Source organism: Narcine bancroftii, chromosome 3 (genome assembly GCF_036971445.1).
Source record: "Narcine bancroftii isolate sNarBan1 chromosome 3, sNarBan1.hap1, whole genome shotgun sequence".
Lineage (NCBI taxonomy): Eukaryota > Metazoa > Chordata > Chondrichthyes > Torpediniformes > Narcinidae > Narcine > Narcine bancroftii.
The window spans coordinates 145,251,511-145,276,764 of record NC_091471.1 but is presented as its reverse complement, the minus strand read 5'-3'; the positions used below and the strand labels follow the sequence as shown (position 1 = coordinate 145,276,764).

The 25,254-nt window shown below is 41.8% G+C and overlaps 2 protein-coding genes across 2 annotated transcripts in view; both read right to left on the bottom strand.

Moving 5' to 3' along the window:
- mgarpa (mitochondria localized glutamic acid rich protein a) overlaps positions 1 to 5,958 on the bottom strand; it is a 42,716-nt gene extending 36,758 nt beyond the window's left edge. The window contains exons 1-3 of the mRNA XM_069923107.1: positions 5,929 to 5,958; positions 5,342 to 5,797; positions 4,901 to 5,243 (exon numbers count right to left, since the gene is read on the bottom strand). Of these exons, the coding sequence (XP_069779208.1) occupies positions 4,901 to 5,243; positions 5,342 to 5,797; positions 5,929 to 5,958 (829 nt within the window). The remainder of the gene's footprint in view (positions 1 to 4,900; positions 5,244 to 5,341; positions 5,798 to 5,928) is intronic.
- A 4,793-nt stretch (positions 5,959 to 10,751) lies between these two features.
- On the bottom strand, positions 10,752 to 24,029 carry ndufc1 (NADH:ubiquinone oxidoreductase subunit C1). The gene is made up of 4 exons (XM_069925366.1): positions 23,571 to 24,029; positions 19,278 to 19,381; positions 15,327 to 15,411; positions 10,752 to 10,978 (listed from the first exon to the last, which is right to left on the bottom strand). Exons 1-3 carry the CDS (start codon positions 24,007 to 24,009, stop codon positions 15,352 to 15,354), a joined length of 603 nt encoding a protein of 200 aa, XP_069781467.1. The 5' UTR covers positions 24,010 to 24,029; the 3' UTR covers positions 10,752 to 10,978; positions 15,327 to 15,351.
- Positions 24,030 to 25,254: the final 1,225 nt, after the last annotated feature.

Genomic DNA, 25,254 nt, shown 5'->3' with positions numbered 1-25,254 from the left:
TCTAGCTAAAGATATTTCTCTGCATCTCTGTTCTAAGTGGACACCCTTCCATCCTGAAGTTGTGCTCTCTTGTCCTAGATTCTCCCACCATGAGAAACAACCTTTCTACATGTACTGTGTCCCTGTCTTTCGACATTTGAAATGTTTCAGTGAGATTCCCCTGTGAACCTTCTCTGAACCTGCTCTAATGTCAGCACATCTAATAAAATGTCTTATAAAATAATGAAGGAATTGAACATAGTAGAAGGCTGTTCACTTTGGTTGAGATCATGGGCATAAACGCGAAAATAATTAAGTGTGACCTGAGGAAGATTTTTTTTAAAAACACACACTGAAGTAGTTGGAATTTAGGATGGATTGTAAATTCCAGAAAGAATTGGATAGATATAGGATTGAAAAAAATTGCAAGGCTTCAAATAAAGGGCCAGTTGAACTCAAGAATTACTCTGGTGAGCTGGAGTGGCCTTCCATAGTTCTGCCTATGCATCTTTTATAAAAATTAGAAATTAGCATCATTACAGTATTTCAAAAGGAGACTCTTTAACATGCAAATCGATGTTGTTTTTCATGTTAAAGGACATTTTTCATATTTATGAGAAATGTAAAATGACCAACAGCTGCCAGAGCAACTCAGCAGGTCAGGCAGCAATCACGGAGAGAAGCAGACAGACTGTGTTTTATTAAGACAGGAAATAAAATGGGTGGTTTTCACAAATTAAGATTGCTTGATATTCTTTTTTCAAAAAAAGAAATCCAATGCAATGAAATTTTAAAGCCAAACCTATCATGGAATTTTTTTATTTTTTTTTTAAATTTTTTTATTTTTCACACCATAAATCACATTAGCCATGATATACACTATTTCTTTTCACACATATACAGTGACTTTTTCTCCCCCCCCCCTTTCCTCCCAAACCACCCCCCCACCCCCCCCTCTCATCCATTTTAGGTATACAATCTAGGTTGCATTAATCCAGTCAGACAATGTTGTCATTCAACAAAATTACACCAGAAATTCTACTGAGTCCATTCTTTTCTTTCCTTCTCCTTCCATCAACTTAGGTAATGTTTGTCCCCGGTAGGTTTTCGCTATTGTATTTAATGTAAGGCTCCTATACTTGTTCGAATATTTCAATATTATTTCTTAACCAATATGTTATTTTTTTCTAATGGAATACATTTATTCATTTAAATTTGGTAGTTTCTTCCTTTTAATTTGGTTATGTATTCCATTAATATTTAAAGACATATAGTTCAGCGTAGCCCTTTTATATTTTGTTTATCTTCTCTTTCCGTTTTTCCATCATTACCTTTCCTCCTTTTCCATTTCTGTTTTCTTATTTTCAACTCTTCATAAGACAACATTCCTACAACATCTAACATTTTCCTTATTCTCCTATTTCTATCTTATTTATCCCCAATCTCCCCTTCACCTCCTGAGTTGTCCTTTATCCCTTGTCGGACAACCACATCTCCCCTCTCCATTTGGATTTGCGAATCCACTCGCAAGCGTCAACTGATTGTGCAGTGACCGCTATTTCCCCCCACCCCGCCTCCCCCAGAAAAGATTTCACTTTTCATATGTCACAAAGGTCCCTCTTTTAATTCCCTCCTTATTCTCTCTATTCCATTACCTTCCCTTATTAATTCTTATCTATACTATCTATATTTTCCTCTAAGTACAGATACATTCATGTATGCTCATTGTCTCTATTCACTCTTATACCTCTTTACCTGCATACATATCAATCGTGATCATTTTTACTCTCATTACCCGTCTTCATCCCTCAGTCTATTTTTGTCTTTACCCACATACATATCAGTCGTGATCATTTTAACTCTCATTACCCGTCTTCCTCCCTCAGTCTATTTTTGTAATTGTTCTGCAAATTTTCGTGCTTCTTCTGGATCCGAGAATAGTCTGTTTTGCTGTCCTGGAATAAATATTTTCAATACCGCTGGATGCTTTAGTATAAATTTATACCCTTTCTTCCATAAAATCGCCTTTGCTGTATTGAACTCTTTTCTCTTCTTTAGGAGTTCAAAACTTATATCTGGATAAATGAAGATTTTTTGCCCTTTATACTCCAGTGGTTTGTTGCCCTCTTTTACTTTTTCCATTGTCTTCTCCAGTACCTTTTCTCTTGTAGTATATCTTAGGAATTTTACTACAATAGATCTTGGTTTTTGTTGTGGTTGTGGTTTAGAGGCCAATACTCTATGTGCCCTTTCTATTTCCATTTCATGCTGTAGTTCTGGACATCCTAGGGTCTTAGGGATCCACTCTTTTATAAACTCCCTCATATTCTTGCCTTCTTCATCTTCCTTAAGGCCCACTATCTTTATGTTATTTCTTCTGTTATGGTTTTCCATTGTATCTATTTTTTGAGCTAGTAGTTCTTGTGTCTCTTTAGTTTTTTTATTAGATTTCTCCAATTTCTTTTTTAAGTCTTCTACCTCCATTTCTGCTGCTACTGCCCGCTCTTCCATCTTGTCCATTTTTTTTCCCATTTCTGTTAAGGTCATCTCCATTTTAATTATTTTCTCCTCTGTGTTGTTTATTCTTTTTCTTAAATCCTTAAATTCCTGTGTTTGCCATTCTTTAAATGATTCCATGTATCCTCTAATAAGAGCAAGTATATCCTTTACCTTGCCTCTCTTTTCTTCTTCTATTTCACCATACTCTTCCTCTTCTTCTTCCTCTGGGTTGACCATCTGTTGTTTCTTTGTTGCCCTTTCCTCCTCTTCTATCTTGTTTCTATTGTCTTCTGTGGTCTCTTCTTGCTGCAGGTGTTCTGCAGCTGTCGTTGCCGGCTGTGGAGATCGACTCCCCAGCTGGTCCCCCCTCCCGTCGGTGTGTTTTTTTTCATGCGCGGTTGCGCACTTTTGTTCGGCTCTGCGAGCCATTTTTGTAGTCCATTATTTACCGACCTGAGGGAGCGGGTTTCTCTCTCCGCAGCGGGCCTCTTCGGACAGGTAAGGCCTTCACCTTTTTCCTCCTTTGTCTTCTCTTCCTCTCTTCTTACCGTTGCTTTTGACTTTTCTTTTTTTGTCGCCATCTTCTTTCCACCTTTATACTCACTTTTCTGTAACTTTTATTTCTGTGCCTTTGTGTTTTCTCTTGTTTTTCCCGACTTTTCTGGAGAGGGCTGGAGTTCACCGTCCGGCCACTACTCCATCACGTGACTCCTCCACCTATCATGGAATTTTATGCAAACCTTTCACTCACTCCTCTCCAAGTTATTTCAGGACTTGAAAATGCTCCTAATCTATTGATGTAACCTCAGTCCCAAATTTCTCATAAGATGCCAATTGGACTATGGTGGTGGGGGTGGGGAGATACTTTAATCTTAAATCGTCTTAGCTGCATGAGTGCGCTGAACTCACATCAAGTATTTTTCTTTTCGGTTACACAGGCCACAGCTGAAAAAGCAAGGGTGATTATCTGTTTATACCAGATAGGCTCTCAACCTTTTTCTTTCCATCCACATATCACTTTAAGCAATCCCTTACTCATCACATTCCCAAGATCGTGTTCTATGGCGAGCTCTCCACTGGCCACCGAGACAGAGGTGCACCAAAGAAGAGGTACAAGGACTGCTTCAAGAAATCTCTTGGTGCCTGTCACATTGACCACCGCCAGTGGGCTGATCTCGCCTGCAACCGTGCATCTTGGCGCCTCACAGTTCGGCGGGCAGCAACCTCCTTTGAAGAAGACCGCAGAGCCCACCTCACTGACAAAAGAGGAAAAACCCAACACCCAACCCCAACCCACCAATTTTCCCTTGCAACCGTGCCTGCCTGTCCCTCAACGGACTTGTCAGTCACCGCAGACGTGGACATACCCCTCCATAAGTCTTCGTCGGAAGCCAAAGAAAAGAAACTCATCACAGAGCACTTGAGGCACAGGGAATACGTAGAGTGGTACGTGAGTGGAAAGAAAAAGGTTGAGAACCACTGGTCTACACTTTGGCAATGTTTTTGTTCCGTCTACTAAATGGCCAACAAGATTGTTGCTTTCCCTACACTGCCTGACCATCTACAGTACTAGTAATTTGAAGGAAATGTGTGAAACACGCCTAAGACCATGTAACTTGGGGCGGGGCTATAAACTTGGGGAGAGTTGCATTCAGACTGGATCGATCGAAGAGGGTGACTTGCTGGAACTCGACTCTCAGAACAATGACCAAATGTTTTCCTTTAACAACGTGTATCATGGGCAGATAACGAGGAAACTCTTGAGTTATCGACCTGTTTTTGAAATGCCAGAACACGGAATGTCTTGAGATTTTGTTGGGCGGGGACGTATCGGTTGAGGTTGAGCTGAAGCAGGTCTCCTCGATCGGCGACCCCCACCACGGCGTGACCCTGTGAAGGCGCCGCTCGCCTTTTCACTCCTCCTTGAGCATTTATAAGGGGGAAGTCATAACACGGAGGAAAGTATCATATTGTCCCAACACTTCGGATCAACGCTGGGCATGGATTTTTGAAAGTGTCGGCTGGGGGGGGGGGTTGTCGCTTCAGCAAGACGTCGCAAATAGCCCGAGGCTGGGAGCCCCTCCAGAACCGGCTCGATAAAGAATATAGCCTTTGAATCTCTCTTCCATCAAGCCCACACTGAGCGCATTCCCCCCCGAGTCACCTCCGTGCTGTGAATAAGGATCCGCTTTCGGAGCGGAGCGGTTGACCTTGGCGTCTCTCTCTTTCAAGAGCCGAGGTAACATTGCACCTTCGTGTTCACAAATACCCCACTGAACTCACTTTTCCTCCTTTCGGAAATCGTCTGACCGAAAGCGGCAGGGTTATGCGACTTTTATTCACCGACCGTAAAGAAGCCGCAAGCGGTGTATCGGCTCTGGGTCAAATATTCCCCCGAAACCATTGAACCCGCTGCACTCACCATTTCTGGCCACTTTCCCAAGTAATCGTGGAGAGAAGGAGATCTGGGCCACGGGCGCCAGCTTGTGATAGGCGAGCCTGCAGAGGGACATGACGCCTGTGTGCTCATTAAAACGCGGCCGCTTCTGCGGGGACCCTGCAAGACCACAGCGGGGGTCCCGCGCTCTCTTCGGTTGCCCAGCGCCTGACCGCGTCACGCGCACACACTGGCGGCGAGGTGACTCCGACTCCTGCCCTGTGGATCGGTGCGAACCCGCCCACACTGAATAATTATTAATGAAAGTCAGCGGCTGCTGTTCCACAGTGGCAAGGTTACGCCAGCCCCAGGATCGAACTCGCCCTCTCTGTCAGGAGTTTGTACATTCTTCCCCGTGTCCGCGGCCATTTCCTCGCTCACCCTTCAAAAACGAGGGGCATCGATGGCGCAGGCCAAGTGAATGACCCTCTGCAGTTTATTATAGCCCTGCCAATTGGCGCCGCCATACCCAATCAGTGATGCAACCAGCCAGAATGCTCTCCACCGTGGAAGTTTACAAGAGTCTTCGGTGATATAGCAAATCTCCTCCGAACACCTCACAAAGTATAGCCGCTGGTGAGCCTTTCTTGTGACGGCATCAATGTGGAGGCGCCAGGATAGATCCTCGGAGACGTTGACCCTCTCCATTACTGAGCCCTCCAGGAGGACTGGGTCGCCTTCCCCTGACTTCCTCCTGAAGTCCACAATCATCTCCTTGGTTTTGCTGACGCTGAGCGCAAGGTTGTTGAAGTGACACCACTCAACGAGCTGAGCTATCTCCCTCCTGTCCGCTTTCTCATTGCCGTCTGTGATTCTGCCCACAATTAAGGTGTCATTGACCAACTTGTAGATAGCTTTGGAATTGTGCCTGGCCACACTGTCCTGAGTGTATAGAGCAGTGGGCTAAGCACACATCCTTGGCTGCGACCTGTTGACAATCAATGAAGAGGAGATATTGCTTCCAATTCGTACCAACTGTTCAATGACTATTGCCCAGCAGCACTCACACCTACGGTAATGAAATGCTTTGAGGGGTTGGTCATGGCATCTAAGACACAGACCCACTATAATTTGCCTTCTGTCCACAGAAGATGCAATCTTACTGGCTTTCCACTCAGCCTTGGATCATCAGGAAAACATCAGGCTGTTTTCCTGTATTACAGTTCAGCTTTCAACACCATTATCCACTCAGTACTGGTCAGCAAGCCTCAAAACCTCTCTGCATCTCCCTCTGCAATTGGATCCCTGACATACTCATGGAAAAGCCACAACCAGTGAGGATCAGTAACAACATTGCCTCCTCACTGACAATCAACACAGGTGCACCTCAAGGATGTGTGCTAAGCCCACTGCTCTACTTACTCTAGACTCATGGCTATGTGGATAGGTACAATTCAAATGCCATCTACAAATTTGCCAATGACACCATGGTTGTTGGCAGATTCAAAGACTGCAATGAGGAGGGAGATAGACCAGTAGTTGAGTGGCATTACAACAACTTTACACTCAACTTTAGCAAAACTCAATGTCTTGCTGATGAAACTTTCCCCATCAGGGTTTTCCAGATGATAACCTCTTTCTTTCAGGCTATCACAGAGTTCCTTTCTGTTCCTCTATTTCCAAGAGAAACATCAGATAGCACTTCCAGCTATCTGCCACTCTGGAGCTTTCCTCAGGCCCAACAAGCTTCCTGGCTTGCACTGCTCAGCTGCTCTCAGTGTCTCTCACACACACACTGGGTGAGAGAGCTTGTTTCCACCACCCCCCCCCCCTCTCTCTTTCCAACTGACACTGCTATAAAGCCCATGTGACTCTCTCACTTGCCACAAAACCCCCACCTTCTTCAACAAACCACAGGAGTTATCCTCTTGGTCAAGCTGTTGCCTTTAAGTAAACAAAACTCAGGAGTGACCTTTCTGTAAGCACTTTGTAGAAAGGTCAGAAGCCTTGTAAACAACCAAAGTGGCCCCAGTCCAAAGAATAGTCTATTCATTTTATGACATCATTTCAATTAGCACCTACTTGTGAAATGTGCATAGCATTATCCATAGTTTCTGTAAAGTCCACTGAATATGAATTCTTCAGTATTTCAAATAAGATCTGTTTTAAAATGTGTGTATGTAACCTACTCTAATTTTACCAAATTCTCCCAATATTTATCTACTCCATTACAGGAGCCTGAAGACAAACATCCAACATTACAAAAATAGCTTCTTCCCCTCAGCCATCAGATTTCTGAATGAACAACTAACTTATAGATGCTACCTCACTTTTTTCATTAATTATTTTTAATATTATATTTATAGAACTGCATTATTGCAATTTTGCACCTGTAACACACAATACTGCTGCCACAAAACAAAATTTGCAACACATGTTCATGACAATCAACATAGTTCTATTTATCTAATGCTTTCATACAGCCACCTATTAATATGGTAAGAGAAGTAAAATGTAGAAATCAATATAGACCATATTGTAGACGTGTGACCATTTTAAAAACACACCAACATAATCAGACACAGTGAAGACTGAAGTTTAATTTTCCAGCTCTGTGTATTACTATTTTAAGACTTCTATGCTATTGAGAAAAATATGACATTTATTTGTGTTCTTTTACATTATTAAAAATGTTGCCTTTGTATAAAGTGTCTTAATGCAAACAATTCAACTTTTAGTTCAATAAATGCAGATGAATGAAATCTTACATAGAAAATAGTGGCAACACACAACAGCTCAATCACGGTCTTTGACCAGAATGTGAATTCAGTTTCCTTATCTACAAATGCTGCTTGATCTACATTTTGGGATTTTTTTTATTTAAACCATCTAGCTTAATGATATTTACTTCTTAATTGAACTGTATGTAACATTTCAACAATATTTGATGTGTGGCATTTTTAGATGCAGCAGAATTTGTGGTGCACTTACTGGGAATTGTCAATATTTTGTTCTTCTTCAAGCATTAAACTAGCATGGAAACAGGCCCAACTCTCCATGCCAACCAGTTTGTCCATCTGAGCTTGTCCATTTGCCCACATTTGGCCCAAATTTATACCAACATTTTGTATCCATTTACCTGTCCAATGTCCTTTAAGTATTGTAATTATAATTACTGTTAACTTTTCCTCTAGCAGTTTGTTCCGCACATCCACCCGCCTTCGGCATGAAAATGTTGCCCCTCAGCACTCTTTTAACTATTTCCTTCTCACTTTAAATCTCCGATTAGATTTGTCACTGTTCACAAAAGTGCCAATTTTGGGGTAATCTACAAACTGGCCAGCCAATTAATTACTTGCATTTGAAATTCCCAGCTGTCATGTTGGGATTCAAATTTTGCCAGCTGGACTAGTGAATTATCTATACACTATTTATTCCAAGCAAGTTGAAATTTACAAACCTTTCATCAGGCTCAGTATCTGTGCATAAAACCCCAGTATTTGTTCTGAAAGTCTGTCCTCACTGGTGACTTTCTCACTCCAAAGGGTGGCATAGTTAGTGAAGCAGTTAGCACAACACTGTTACAGCTCCAGTGATCGGGTCCACACTTTGAATCCTGCGCTGTAAGGTGTTTGTATGTTCTCACTGTGTCTACGAGGGTTTTTCCTGGAGGCTCAGGTTTCCTCCCACTGTTCAAAACGTAGTGGGAGCTGCAAGTCAATTGGGTGTAATTGGGGCAGCACGGGCTCGTGGGCTGAAAGGGCCTGTTACTGTGCTGAATGTCTAAACTAAAATCCTGTTTCCAGCAGAACTGAAAGTTGAAGCAATTAGAATCTTTCACAGTAATGCTGAATAACACCAAATTTCATGACAACAAATGGATTTCGAATTAGCTGACTCAGCCCAACTATCCTACAGTGACATCACTTCCCTTACCAATTTTGAGTGGAAGAAGTCTTAGATAAAACATGTTTCATGTGTATTTTAAATTACCATTTGGAGATTTATGAGAGCACAAATACGCATAAAATTACCTCAAAAAACAAATGTGTTCAACCACTTTTGAGTCAAGGAATTTCTATTGCAATTAAAACTCATGGCCACTAAATTAAAAGAGGTCACCTTTCCTGCCAGATTTTAGAATGTATGCTGGATGCATTCCCAGGAATGAGGGTTCTATTTGAATCCTCTCTCAAGGGGATATTTATGTACTGCACACTCATTGGCTGGGCAAGAAAGATGTAATGTAGTCTCATCAGACAAGTGAGCATGAATAAAATGAATGCATTTGGCTAATTGTACTTCTGCATTTGATAACCTCGTAAAATGATAGGCTTTTATTTTTTCTTGTTTTCTAGCAAGCTTTTTTTCAGAAAAATATTCTTTTCTCTGCAACCAAGTGCTCATTCGTGGATCAGCACTTCTCAAGATATCAAAAATAGTACCAGTATACTTGATACAGGAGAGGCCATAAAGATGAGTCAGGGGAAAAAATATATAGTAAAATAAGTCCAAGGATCTGCATCAACAAATAAAGCTACTTTTAAAGTAAAAGTTCAGATTTATTTGTCAAGAATACATGCATAACATCACATTCCACCCTGAGATTCTTTTGCCTGCGGGCCAGGCAAAATTTCTACTTATAGAGAGAGAGAAAAATGTAAACAAACTGGTTGTGCAAGGAAGGAATCGATAATGTGCAAAGTAAGAATTTTTAAATGAGTCTCTGATTGAATCTGTTGCTTAGAAATTTGATGGTTGTAGGGTAGCAACTGTTCTTGAACCTGGTGGCATGTCCTGTGATACCTATACCTCTTTCCTGATGGCAGCAGTGAGAACACAGCATGTCCTTGGTGACATGGATCCCTGATGACTGCTGCTGCTCTCCGACAGGGGCATTCCATGTAGAATTTCTCAATGGTAGGGAGAGATTTTGCCTGTAATGTACTGGGCTTTGTCAGTGGACAAAGTGGTCAGTGACAGGGCTTTCCACTCAGAGGTAACAATGCTCCCATTCCAGGCAATGATGCAACTGGTCAGCACAGTACTAGTTTGCCAAGGTTTCTGATGACATTGTGAATCTCCACAAACTCCCGAGGGGGATAAAAAAAGAGGCAATGACGAGCTTTTTTCACAACAACATAGGTAGGGGTCCAGGAAAGATCCTCCAAGATAGTGACTCCCAGAAATTTAAATTTGCTCATCCTCTTCATCTTTGATTCCCCAATGATCACTGGGTCATACACCTCTGATTTTCCTTTCCAAAAGTCTACAATCAGCTCCTTTGTCTTAGTGACATTGAGTGCAAATTATTGTTAGTACAGTTTCAATCTTCCTCCTGTACTTCCTCAGTTTGCAGAGGTTCACGATGTCAAAGTGTGCTGACTGGTTGCATCATAGCCTGGTATGGGGGCACCAATACCTCAGAGTGGAAAGCCTTGCAAAAGGTACTGGGCACAGCCCTGTACACCAAAGGCAAAACTCTCCCCACCTTTGAAATCCACCATCTATGTGGATTGCTGCTAATCATCAAGGATCCACAGTCACTAGGACTTGCTTTATTCTCACTGTTGCCATGAGGAAGGAGATACAGGTGCCATAGGACTCATACCTCCAGATTCTGGAACAGTTGCTACCCCTCAACCATCAGACTCTTGAACAACACTCATTCAGACTCATTTATGAACTCTTTCTTTTCCTAATTTATTACATATTTATTTCTGTATTTGCAATATTTGTTTACTTTTTTCTTTTGTTTACATTTATTTCTTTGAGTACAGTTTATAGTTAACTTATAATTACAAATTTGGCCTGGCAAGCATGAAAAAGAATCTCAGGGCTGTTTATTAAATTTGCACTAAAAAAAACTTTGGAAATAATCAGATACAACATCAAATTGCATCGCTTTTTGCATTTATTTTCCACAGGAATATTTCACAATACTGGGCTTCCTCCACAAATTTCATAAATTATTATAATGTTGATAATGTGTGAAGAATAGCAGAATCAAACACACGTTCACAATACAGAACAAATCATCATTCAGATTCAAGTTGCTGAGTAGTTTGTTGCCTCTTCAAATGCTGATTTATCTCACCTTTGGTGCTTCACTTAATTCATGAACTACCGAGGAAAAGAAATGCAGATTACATTTTTTTTTTAATTTGAAGATTTAAAGATTCAACGGGTCGATGACAATTTGGTGGTTAAGATCCATTCCCATTACTGTTCTGCATTAAAAAAATCTCCATTTTATTTCTCATTAAAACAAAGACATGAAAACCTTTCTATCCAGCTGAAATGCCATGAGCAATAATGTGAAGTTACTAAATTTAAAAACACAAGGACGGGATTAAATTCTTGTTGCCACGTTCAAATGGTTCACCATTCGTCATCATCATACCAATTTAATTACTAGTGACATTTTACCACCCAGCCACAAATCCAACATCCAATTCAGTATTTAGCAAGCTAAACCTTTGACAGCACACGCTACACAAATCAAGATAAAGAGAAAATTGGGCCAACAGGTACAAGATGAAAAATATACAAGTTACAATTTCCCTTATTTTAATTTACGCAGGAACATAGCAGGTAAATATAAGTAAGGATCTCCAATTATTTACTTCAATAGCAGATCCGGCCAATAATCTGTATGGCCTCTCTTCGTTATACAATATGGAGATGAGCATTTTAACAATTGAGAAATTTGAAACAGAGGAACAATACTCAAATTTAATATCTAACATATACAATAGAATAAAACAGGGTTTCTCCTGACCACAGAGCACACATATATCCACATAATACACAACATACTATAATCACATACTGTATATACATCAAAATATAACAGATGTTTAATATGGCTTATGGTTAGTGATTTGGTTAGTCATCTTTTGATGAGGTCAAATTTATAGAAAGTTAAAGGAAAGCAGATGATGATGCAGAGGTAAAGGTAGGCATATTTAAATATCATATCAATCCAGACTCCCAGGTAAGATTCAAATAGAATGCTGAGATTTATAAACCATGTCTCGGTTTAAGACAACTACTTGGACCTCATAGCTACTATTTATGATGTGATTCTTCAATTTCTGTCCCCATAGAATTCTGAAATTGGTGTTTAGTTTCATTTCATACATTTAAAACCACATTCCCTAACAAAACATTTAATTTATAATGTTCTCAATTCCCCCCTTTTATATCCCGAATTAACATTATTAACTTTAAACCTCTCCTTTTACATAAAATAAGCACAATTAATCTTCTCCAGCAATTGAAGATCCCTCTCTTTTACAGAGGAGATCTCAAGAAACCCAACAAGAAAAAACATGCATTTTGCAGCATATTGACTATTAATGACATCCCAAAATGTTTTATTGTTAATTGTCAATTTCTTTGTTCCAAAAGAACAGAGTTTTAACTGGGATCAGAAGCCAATGCATTGTTTTCCTAATATTTAAATGGAGGTAACTTCTATTCAACCATCACTGGCTGTAGGATACAATAATTTAAAGGTAATAGAGGGGTTGAAAAAATGGTGGCTATCTCAAGCTATATGTGGACAATGACTTTGTTTTCAGACAACTTCACTGACAGCAGCATAGAGAAGAGAGACAGGAATGGCAAAGGAATCCCCAAGGAACAAGAGTAAGAACAGCTGATGTAGATGATTCACCAGAAGAAAAGTAGAGAACCACATGTGCAGATAATAATAGATAGGTATGAAAGCTACCGACATTAAAAGATGCAGACTGGTTAAGGATAGGTGAGATAACTTTGGGGGAATTTAAATATGAATTTCCAGGAGAGGGAAGCAAGCTTTGTCAGCCAACCGTACATTTAAATAATCTGGAGATGAAAGAAAGATGATCGATGTCATCTGGCCTTGAAAGGACAAAGGGCATAAAGGCAGTTTTATTCTACAGACAGGAGTAACATTAGGGTGTTTTTATGGAGGTCCTCCGCTTCAAGGCTGGCTGCATCCACGGAGTGAAATCTGAACTTACCTTTTTATAGAGCAGCCCTAAAAGGCTGCTCCAGCATCATTTTTATGCAGAGCAGTGTGTGTCCTCCAAAGCCACTTAAGAGGAGTGACTGCTGCTGTGGCACCACCCTTCAACATGACGACATAAATACGCGGCGAGCAATGGCCATCTTCGTTACCCTTAATGCTCCATGCAGCTGGAACCATTCTGGGAAACGCAGAGCGGTTCCAGCTGTGTGGGGTTATGGTTAACAAAGTCAGCCATGGATCATTCTTATTGGAAACCTAGACCATGGGAGAAAACTAGCAAACTAACGCACACTGACCCCTAATTGCAGAGCTCTCTCTTGGGGATGGGGTGACTGGTGGGGGAGGGAAGGAGGCACCCCCAACATGATTTAGGCTGGTTGATTGGTTGGAGGGAGGAAGGGAGAGGGAGAAAGCAGATTCATCCATGAACACGAGGGAAGGCCATTTACTGCACCCCAGCTGACAGGTGAAATGTTGCTGCTGGGGTGATGAATCCTGACCACACGATTTAGGTTGGTTGATTTGAGGGGGGGGGTGCAGGTTCATGGTTCAGCCACCACAAGCTAGAGCAGAAGAACGGAGTGCCTACAGTCCCTGGGGATGCATGCCAGCTCTACCCTGTGCTGAGCACACCCTCAGCACCACCTCGGAGCTCCTCCTTGGGCTTACCTTCCATTTCCTCCTCTATCCCTCGACTGCACAGTTCTCTCTTGGGGTGATTTGTGGGGGAGGGAGAGAATAGGGGAGGGAGAGAATAGGGGAGGGAGAGAATAGGGGAGGGAGAGAATAGGGGAGGGAGAGAATAGGGGAGGGAGAGAATAGGGGAGGGAGAGAATAGGGGAGGGAGAGAATAGGGGAGGGAGAGAATAGGGGAGGGAGAGAATAGGGGAGGGAGAGAATAGGGGAGGGAGAGAATAGGGGAGGGAGAGAATAGGGGAGGGAGAGAATAGGGGAGGGAGAGAATAGGGGAGGGAGAGAATAGGGGAGGGAGAGAATAGGGGAGGGAGAGAATAGGGGAGGGAGAGAATAGGGGAGGGAGAGAATAGGGGAGGGAGAGAATAGGGGAGGGAGAGAATAGGGGAGGGAGAGAATAGGGGAGGGAGAGAATAGGGGAGGGAGAGAATAGGGGAGGGAGAGAATAGGGGAGGGAGAGAATAGGGGAGGGAGAGAATGGGGGAGGGAGAGAATGGGGGAGGGAGAGAATGGGGGAGGGAGAGAATGGGGGAGGGAGAGAATGGGGGAGGGAGAGAATGGGGGAGGGAGAGAATAGGGGAGGGAGAGAATAGGGGAGGGAGAGAATAGGGGAGGGAGAGAATAGGGGAGGGAGAGAATAGGGGAGGGAGAGAATAGGGGAGGGAGAGAATAGGGGAGGGAGAGAATAGGGGAGGGAGAGAATAGGGGAGGGAGAGAATAGGGGAGGGAGAGAATAGGGGAGGGAGAGAATAGGGGAGGGAGAGAATAGGGGAGGGAGAGAATAGGGGAGGGAGAGAATAGGGGAGGGAGAGAATAGGGGAGGGAGAGAATAGGGGAGGGAGAGAATAGGGGAGGGAGAGAATAGGGGAGGGAGAGAATAGGGGAGGGAGAGAATAGGGGAGGGAGAGAATAGGGGAGGGAGAGAATAGGGGAGGGAGAGAATAGGGGAGGGAGAGAATAGGGGAGGGAGAGAATAGGGGAGGGAGAGAATAGGGGAGGGAGAGAATAGGGGAGGGAGAGAATAGGGGAGGGAGAGAATAGGGGAGGGAGAGAATAGGGGAGGGAGAGAATAGGGGAGGGAGAGAATAGGGGAGGGAGAGAATAGGGGAGGGAGAGAATAGGGGAGGGGAATCATTAGAGACCAGGGTCGCAACAGAAAGTCAGCCCAAAACTGGAGTACAGCTGTGCATCCCCGTGAGGAAGCGAACTTCCCTTTGCACACAGTGGGAAAGAACTCGCACAGGCAGCCATGGGAGGCTCATTAGACAAATGTTTGCAGGCATTACCCAGGACTGCCTGACACAAACCGTTAAGCACAGATTCTCTAAACAGCTTGGTTGGGTCCTAGGTCACTGGCTGACCCCGTTATCACGACGTCATCAGCCCGCCCCTAGCCAGCCGCTTGCAGCAGCTGCACATTTATGAAGCGAGGTGGAGCACTCCACCCATTGCTGGGACCATCTCCTGGAAGGATCGGAATCTGCATCTTGGATCTTCTCCCAGAAAATTTATGAAAGTAGGATCAGCAATGTGAAGACGGAGAATCTCTGCTTTTACAGTCACATCTTTTTGCTTTATAAAGGGGCCTAATAATACAATTAGAGACAATGAACCTTAACAATAACAACAGCCGGGAAGCCAAGTTGCAATTTGATGTTTTCCTCAGTTCACGATACCACAAAGAAGCTTAAAATCAATCATAACATTTGATATATGATTTGATGTACTATTGTGATCGTAAATTTGAATGATTCTTACTCATTGTATATGGATACGCAGTCAATTATTCTATTCCATGGTGTGCTTTGTACGCTTGAACATCCTGATCATGTTGCTTGAAGAGCTGAACATTTAACAGAATGAGCACACAATAAACAATACATCTCTGTAACATTTTATTTTACCTATTATACACAGAGATCCCAATGAATAATCTAGCTGTTAGTGTCATTTGGAAGATTTACTTTCTGTTAGCATATACATGTACTCACAACTGTTTGTTTTGACGCCTGCAGAGTTGATGATCTTAATATATCAAGTAACGTGACACTGAAGCATTAAATAATACAAATCAGAGATTGAAGTTAATCAAAATCACAGTAGCAGCCAGAGCATTTGCTTCAATACTTAGAACTAGGGATGAAATTAAAGTTAGATGACTGCTTCCAAATGATATTATTATGGTCCCTGCTGGACCATGTTTCTAGTTATAGGACCATACTTCATCAGGAAATGCTGCAAATTTCCAGAAGAAAAGATGAGTTTACACTTGAATTAGCCTAACAAAAATAACGAAACTGAAAACATTGAAAGTTTAGCAAGACAAGTAACATTTTCAACATTCACATTCTTGTTTCAGACTTTAAAAACTTCCATTTCAGTTTCAAAACCACCAAGTCAAATTTTAAAGATGAATCTTACTTAATGTTCAGTAACTCAAGGTCACGCAAGATTATATCACACTCTATTTACCTGACATTCCCACCATTTCTCAATATTTAAAGCATTAGAAATGCTTTTGGAACTTTTATCCTCACATTTCACAGGGTTTGGTTGGGAAGGGTTGCTTTGAACTAATGACAGTGATTCCAAGCACAGTGACAGTTATATGGGATGGAAATGAAAAAAGGTAAGAAATATGAAATGTAAGAAGACCATTCAAATTGGTGGAGGCCAGAAAATGGACCAACATTGAAATGGTACAAACTGAAAAGATTCTTTGTAAAAGTTCTTATTTAACAATAAAAAGCTTAAACCATTAATCGTATGCAATTTTAAAATGATAAACTAGTACTCATACAATATTCATTTCAATGATGATCACCGTTGGCTAGCTCCAAGTGGGGGCCCAAGTTATCATTTTGTAGTTATTTCTTGTCCATGACACCTTTCAGAAAACACCTGTGGTCTTTACCAGATTACATTTGTGAATTCATTTTAAGAAATGTAATAAAAAATTCAGTTTGGCCTGGAGGAAATTATTACAGCTGAGCATAGACAGGATTTCTGGTTCATTAACCTTTCGTTAATGTGAGCTTGCTTGGGGTTGTGTGTGAAAAACAACCCAAGAAAGACTACTTGATAATTTGCACTGTACTCTGAATCTCAGATCTGTACATATCAAAGTAGCTATGAAGTATCAGAATGATAATTTTATGCATGATAAAACAGATGTTTCATGTGCTAAATCAGGGAACTGTAATTTTAGACTAGATAGACAAAGTTCTTTTTTGGAGAAATACCACATTGGCCAGTATGCCAAAAGATACAATACATACTATATTACTTGCACAAAAAGACTACTCCTGATCCAAGTTCTTATATTATGGTTATCGGTTATAAAAAAAATTAAATATTAAAATTTACTTGTACAACATATTTCTAAGTGGACAATGAACTAAAGACACCACCTTACTTTCTCTTCTTTTATTTTTAAAGTGATTTATAGCAACATTTGCACCTGCAATACTGCCACAAAATAACAAATGACAATAAATTCTGATTCCTGAACTGATGTTTTTTTTTCAAGACAGCACTAAATCAAATTTCTTACTCTTTAAACAATTGTATATATTTCCACTCTTAGATAACTCATTAAATTTGAATACAGATGGATGTCAAAGAGAATAAACTAATGTGGAAACTGTCACACCACTCATTCATCAGGCATGGCATCATTGATTGCCCACATCTCTTAAAATACATCCTTGAAAAGGTTCCAGACTACCCATGAAGTTGGCAGTGACATTATTTAATTGTTCACTGCCATTCACGACGAGATATAGCAGGACTTCAGAAGTTGAATTTGATGAGTTGGTTGTAGGATTTCTTAGTTCTGTTAGAGATGGCATGAAATTGTTATGTCACACCTTCACCACGTAGGTATCTTAAATGTTGGAATTCTTTTTTTAAAACAGGGTTAATCTCTTGGCTTTATGGTTACGGAAAAGAGAGTTATGCCAGCAGATGACAGTCCCCACTGGGAGACAACATCTCACAGGCACCCACTATTGGCATTTCAGTATGGTGCTGAACCCCTTTCACTTGTTAGTTGTTACTTAATACGACGAAGAGTGACGACAGAAAATGGTCTCCACAGAGGTTTTGTTTACAACTATTGATTCACCAATAGTCAAATACATTAGTATCAGGTAGATTAGCACAGATGAGATCAAGATTGTTCTGTCTCAGAGAGAGCTCAGGTTAAGGGCGACAGAGTTAGTGAGCAAAAAGTGATCATATGGGAGATGGCAAACGACAGCTTTGGTCTTCCAAATAGTTCATCAGAAAAAATTCTATTCACCCATTACTATTTGTTGGACTACAGTCAAATAACTTAGAGAGATAGAAATAGATATTGGCAGCATACATATGGAAACTAATGGTCTATTATCAAATGAAACCATTAAGGGACACTAAATAGGTGCAAAAAAGGTGAACCCCCATCCCCTCCAAGATAAAACTTTAATGGATAGAAAAAGTAACAAATGCAGGAGCCTGCACAGAAATAAGTCACAGGAGTTGGGGTAGTTGTTTTCAAGATAGGGACAAGTTTTTTTTAGATGTTTCGGCTGGTTAACTCAGTGATAATGATATCCCCACACATTACTAAAGGAAAGGGTGGAGGAGACAAGGAAAATAGATTTAACATTTGTTAAAAAGGAAACTGCGCAGACACACTGATTGTCATGCAATATTCAAAAGCGCTGTAGAAATTCAGCAGGTCACAGCATAGTTTGTGGGGGAAAGGGCACCTCTGAAATCTAAAGGTTTGTTTGAGGAGATGGAGTAGTGGAGGAGGTCTAGAACTGAGACGGATGGTGTATTCAGGCCTAAGCCCTTCGTCAAGATATGAGCAAAAACCAGGCAAACGTGCCTCACATTTATTCAGACGCCTGTCTGTTTTTGCTCGGACCTGAAACATTGGTTATCCTTTATTTCCTATATAGATGCTTCCTGACCTGCTGAGCTTCTTCAGTACTATTGTACATTGCAAATAACCCTTTTGCACTCTGTCCTGGGAAACTGACATAGCTCAAGCTTCACAATATAAAATTAAAAAGATAATTGATGATATAGCCTACTCCTTGATTTTCCACCAACAAAAGAATGTACTTCTTAAAACAAAAAACAAAAATCGCTTTTTTTTTGCAATGAATACATATTATGAGCGTGAATTTTTAAAAAAAATATTGAGATTAGATCCCATCTGAGGACAGAGAAATAATATTAAAAGTCTCATGTCAATGATCTTTCATCAATCTGATCATCACCCCAAAATGTTAATTACTTCTCTCCATAAATACTGTCCAATCTGCTAAGCATTTCCAACACTTTTATTTTGGGATCCAAGCATCTGCAGTTTTTTATTTCACTTCTACATTGTGTAAAACAACGGTTGACCAAGTATACGGAGGTCTTGTGATAATTTTAGTGTGATACCGACAGACTAAAGCACTAACAATGAACAAAATATTGGGTTCGTAATGGGATTAAAATTGTATGATATTCATCAAAACTGTGAAATGAAATTTTACATTTTATTGAGACTCATTACTCAAATTAAAATCTGTTGTTCATCTTTCATTTTGAAAATATTTTTTCCAAAATTCTGCAAAATATAATTCCATTGTCTCAGACTAACTCTTAACTTGGGCCATAATACATGACTGTTTATTTTTTCCCATTTACTCCTTCAGTATTGCTTACCAGAGTCCACAGTGCTATTGTACTTCCAAATGCCAAGCCAACTCCAAGCCACTTTGGATTGGTGTAGTCTGGTTTTCTTGCGGTGAAAGCTGAACGAGTCAATACTGAAAGCAGAAATGGTATTTAATCCCTTTTTTCCTTGAAAATGCATCAACTTTACATTGTTACTGCAAACCTCATCCATGAGAAAGCACAATTGAAGTAAGGATGTTATGGGCCCAGAGGACCCCAAAACCCAGCATCAATAGAAATTCACCAAGATCAATGGTTACTTCAACAAAAGTTGCTTTTAATCATCTTTAAACATGAAAACAGGATCAAACTTTAACTCATTACTATTAATAACCCCCCTTTCTAATTCTAAGCAAACATGTAATGTGTGTGTGTAAATTCAGAAAAGTTCTTTATTCACAGTCCAATCTCATTTCTCACTCCTCCAAGTTCACCGCTATCCGCAATTCTTAAACTGTGCACAGAATTTAGTATTTTTGAATTTCACCAGGGTTTGGTGCTTGAAAGGTAAATGGTTACCGCTCAGAAAGGTTCTTGTCAGCTTTCAGGGATTTGTTGCTCGTTGAACACAAAACTGATTCCTTCTGATCAGCCACTTCTGTGTCTTGCCGAAGAAACTTGCCCATCAGGGTTTTCCAGATGATAACCTTTTTCTTTCAGATCACCAGATTTCCTTTTCTGTTTCCCCTTATCTCAGGGGAAACATTATACAGCCAGCCATCTCCCCTTGTATGGACCACATACAAAAGGGCTTTGAACAGGCTGAACTAAGAACCCATAACCAGTCTTTAAAATGGGGCTTTTTCACAAGCTTGCCAGCTTGTCATGTTCCAGTCCCAGCTGCTGCTGCTGAACTGTAGAACTGAATTCTCTCTCACACAGAGAAAACCACATGACCCTCTTAGAACAGCAAATTTTACTCAGACAGCCTACAGGACCGGACCCAATCTTCTGAGTCCGTTCATCTGTTGCTTTCCAAAACAATAATCCATTATTCCATAGCATGTCCAATTCACACCTACTTGTGAAGTCCTTCACCAAAGCAGTTTCCAACGTCTTTCCAAAGGCACTGGGAGCCTGAACTGTCTGGCTTGAGCAGAGCTCTGGCATTTTAAATGAGATCTGTATTGTGAAGTATTTGCTTGTGACCTACACTAAAAACCCTGCCACAACATAATCTGTCACATGGGAAAATTAAGATAGTGGTTTTCCCAAACATCACTACTGTCCAGTGAAACTTTTTTTGTAAGAAATACACTTGGAGACAAAACTACAATGCCTCATGGGTTCAAGACTCAGCTCACTCATAAAAGTCAAATATCTAGGGAAAATAAAACACAAGTCAATCTTCGACAAAGGATATTAATGTTTCTCAAATGTTTAAATACTTCACTGCTAGTCAACATATTGATTTATAGTTCACAGGATAACAAGACATGGCAAAATTGAAGGAGAAACTGAGCATTGTGAAGCTTTTATTTCTTTATGCCAAACATTTTTTTTTTGGGTTTAATTATAGATCTACAAGTTGAATGGCTACTAAATTAAATGTGAAAATAAGGAGCATAAAGGAAGCCACCTGTACTCTTTACCAAAATGAACTTTTAATTATTTGTGACACTCTCAAACATTTCTTCTTTCCATTTCAATCAGCCCAAATTTGAGCAAAGGAATTAAATTATGCAGGTCCTTTTTTCCATGTTCCCCAACCTTAGAATTTGATCACAAATTAAAAACCAGGCCAGCAAGTACAGAGTTAACTAATACAGAACAAAAAAAACATGTTTGAATAGTTAGCACATCATGCAAAAAGGTTTACGTGCAGTGGTGTGGCGAATTGGAATAAATGTGGCATTGAAAAGAGAGAGTTAGTACAAACATCAGTAGAGATGAAAAAAATTGAATGGCTCAGCAGTCAAAAGGATTAGTATTGATTAAACACTGGTCATCTCCTTTCAAATCTTACATTGAAGTCTGTCACATGACATCTGCTGAATTTGCAAATAAAGGAACAGCATTAGTAGATGTGCTTCAAGTATAAAGATGCAGCAAAAACAAAATGAACTCTTTTGGAAAAGCATCAATTACGGAGCTTTTGGTCCTAATGGTCAAGTACTTAGTCAAGATACTATGCTCCCTCTGCACCCTTGGCTCTACAGCTAAAATCTAAATAAATTGAAGGACTGGGCAGATACATGGCAAATGCACTACAATGTGGATAAATGTGAGGTTATCCACTTTGGTAATACAAACCGGAGGGCAGATTACTATTTGAATGGCAATAGATTAAGAGATGGGGAAGTGCAAAGAGACCTAGGGGTACTTGTACATCAGTCTCTGAAGGCGAGCATGCAGGTACAGCAGGCGGTTAAAAAGGCAAATGGTATGTTGGCCTTTATATCAAGAGGGTTTGAGTATAGGAACAAGGATACCTTACTGCAGCTGTACAGGGCCTTGGTGCAGTTTTGGTCATCTTATCTAAGGAAGGATGTTCTTGCAATGGAGGGAGTGCAGAGGCGATTCACCAGGCTGATACCTGGAATGGCAGGAATGACTTATGAGGAAAGATTGTGCAAATTGGGATTGTACTCGCTGGAGTTTAGAAGATTGAGAGGGGATCTCAGAGAGACATAAAATTCTGGCAGGACTGGACAGAATGGATGCAGATGGGATGTTTCCAATGATGGGAAAATCCAGAACCCGGGGCCATGGTTTGAGGATAATAGGCAAACCATTTAGGACCGAGATGAGGAGGAATTTCTTTACCCAGAGGGTGGTGAATCTGTGGAATTCATTGCCACAGAGGGCAGTAGAGGCAGGTTCATTAAATATATTTAAGAGGGAATTAGATATATTTTTTCAGTATAAGGGTATTAAAGGTTACGGAGAGAAGGCGGGGACGGGGTACTGAACTTTAAAATCAGCCATGATCTCGTTGAATGGCGGAGCAGGCTCGAAGGGTCGAATGACCTTCTCCTGCTCCTATCTTCTATGTTTCTAGGTGTTCCAACACCATCTTCAAATTTGCCAACACTTCCAGTAGTCAGTCGGGTATCAAATAACAAGATGAAATACAGGAAAGAGATTGAAAGTCTAGTGGCAATAAGATGAATGAGATGATCACCAAGAGAGAGGGTAGAATCCATACCTCTGTTCATATTAATACTGCAAAGGTCAAAAGAATGCTTCAAATTCTTAGGAATAAACATCTTCAATAACCTGATCTGGAATAAACACATTAACAGTCCCTCAAATCTGTTATAAGACCAAAGTTCAGCATCTCCGCCTTCACTCTCAACAACTTCTACAGGTGCACCATCAAAGTCATACTTGACAGATACATCACAATGTGGTATTGAAGCTGCTGAGCTCAAGACTGGATGCAACAGAAGGTAATGAATACAGTTTGGAACATGCAGCAAACTTCTCTTCCCTTCATGGACTTCAATGACATCTCCTGCTGCCTTGGAGAGGCAGCCAACTTCCTGTTGGAGCTATCACATCTCCAAGAGTCTCTTTTCCTTCCTTCCATCTGGGGTGGGGTGAGACACACATCAAAACACTTAAGGACGGTTTCTTCTCTGCAGCCATTAGGACCCAATCTTTTATATTTAAGATACAATCAGCATTTTTTTTAAAATTGAACAACCTCACATTTTTCTACATCAAATTCCATTGGTAACGTTAATTCCGTATCTTCCTGAATCCTCTTATCTACTCACATTCCCATTTAGTCTTAAATCACCAGCAAACTTAGAAATCTTACAAAAGGGTCCCTCAGCCAAAACATTGATAGAAATTCTGAATAGTCACGGTCCAAAACACCAATCCCTGAATTGCCCACAGCCTGCAAACTGAGAAGACATGTTAATTCCTGCTGAAGGTTCAATCAATTTCTGCAGAAACCATTCAAGAGGGGCAATGTTGCAGTGAAGTTGCAACATCACAAGGAGAAAAGGTCATATTTAAACAGTATCAGGGAATTCCAAGCTGGTAGCTCTTTCACCAAGAGGGAGTCAATAAAAACGTCGAGAAATGATTGAACAGGATCAGTGGCATTAATATGGGCTATGGGCTTCAGCGTGGATTAAAAGGGGTCAGCTGGCCTGCGACAACATAACATTTTTACCCTTTATCAAGGTGGCATACTCGGGGCTGTGGGCACCAACCACCACCCCCAATCCGTGGGCCCGGGCGGCCGCAATGACAACGTCACCTCGGGCCCGGGTCTGCTGTCTGTCTCCTTCGCCGAAACGCACGCTCCCGTCACAAACTCCTCACCTCGCGGAACCCCGAACAAGCTCAGGAGAGCGCGACGAGTGGGCATCTTGCAGTCGCACCCGAAACCAAACACCTTAGCCGCCGGGGCACCGCGCGCACGCGCCCAACGCCGAACAATGAATGGGTCAAGGCCGGAAAGACCCGAGCGCTGGGGCTTCCGCACGCCACTCCGCCGCGCGCACGCGCCCAACGCCGATCCATGAGGGGCGAGTGGCCGGAAAGACCCGAGCGCTGGGGTTTCTGCACGCCACTCCGCAGCGCGCACGTGCCCAACGCCGATCCAATGAGGGAGGAGAGGCCGGAAAGACCCGAGCGCTGGGGCTTCTGCACGCCACTCCGCCGCGCGCACGCGCCCAACGCCGATCCAATGAGTGAGGAGAGGCCGGAAAGGCCCGAGCGCTGGGGCTTCTGCACGCCACTCAGCCGCGCGCAGGCGCATAACGCCGATCCATGAGTGGCGAGAGGCCGGAAAGACCCGAGTGCTGGGGTTTCTGCACGCCACTCCGCCGCGCGCACGCGCACAACGCCGATCCAGGAGTGGGGAGAGGCCGGAAAGACCCGAGCGCTGGGGCTTCTGTGCGCCACTCAGCCGCGCGCAGGCGCATAACGACGATCCATGAGTGGGGAGAGGCCGGAAAGACCCGAGCGCTGGGGCTTCTGCACGCCACTCACCCGCGCGCAGGCCCGCCCCCTTGCAAGATGCTGCAATGGGCTGAAAGTTGGAATTGACAGAATCATGGATGACAATAATATTAATGCCGTCTGTATGAATAACAACCAGAGCTTGAAGTGGATGCAATTAGCTGGCAGTATTATTTGATCTTGTCCACAGATGTTCATGGCGAAACCCTGGGAAACGTCCCCGATCTCTCACTGCAATCAGACATTGATAGCGAAGTTCACCACCACCTTTGGTAGATTAAAGAAAGTTAAGTGTGAAGATCCCGAAGCAGCACAAAATCCAGGGACTTGCAAGCAGCTCTCCTGTCTACCTACTCCTGAGACCTGGGCGAACGGAGCAAACATCAGATACAGTTCAGAAGTGATGCTTTGGGCCTGTCGGTTTTTGAATGATGGCGAAGCTGGGGAATATTCATTAGCAGAATTTGTCATGAACGTCAGGAAGTGCGTTGTTTTGCGACAACATTATAGTGCAAATATTACTATAATTACATTTAAAAATAAATACATTCGTGCAGAAGCAAGAGAAATGAGGTACTGTCTGTGGTTCCTTGTCAAGAAATCTAATGGTACAGAGGAAGAAGCTCTCTTTAGGCTCCTGTAACTTTTCCCCATTGGTAGTAGAGTGAAGAGGTCATGGCCTGGGAGGTGGGAGTGATTGATGGGAGTGATTGAGGATAGAGGCTTCATTTTTAGGACACCACCTCATATAGGTGTCCTGGATGAAGTGAAGTCTGGGGTCTGTGAAGTCTGGTTTTTAACAACCCTCTGTGGAATTTTTTTTTCTTGTCCTGTGCTTTACCACCTCCATACCAAACAGTGATGCAACCAGCCAGAATGCTCTCCAAGTATAATTGGAAATTTGCAATAGTCTTTGGTGATGTGCCAAATCTCCTCAAACGAAGTATGGCCACTGGCGAGCCTTCATGATTGCATTGACGTGGAGGCCCCTGGACAGATCTTCAGAGATGTTGACACCCAGAAATTTGACGTTCTTTACCTT

What these genes read in the sequence shown, in the direction of transcription:
- ndufc1 (XM_069925366.1), bottom strand. Translation starts at nt 24,009, where the DNA reads ATGCGCCTGCGCGCGGCTGAGTGGCGTGCAGAAGCCCCAGCGCTCGGG. An exon ending in CTTGTTCGGGGTTCCGCGAG is followed by an intron (nt 19,382 to 23,570) that starts GTGAGGAGTTTG and finishes TTCTGCTTTCAG; the next exon opens with TATTGACTCGTTCAGCTTTC. An exon ending in CAATAGCACTGTGGACTCTG is followed by an intron (nt 15,412 to 19,277) that starts GTAAGCAATACT and finishes TTAAATGTTCAG; the next exon opens with CTCTTCAAGCAACATGATCA.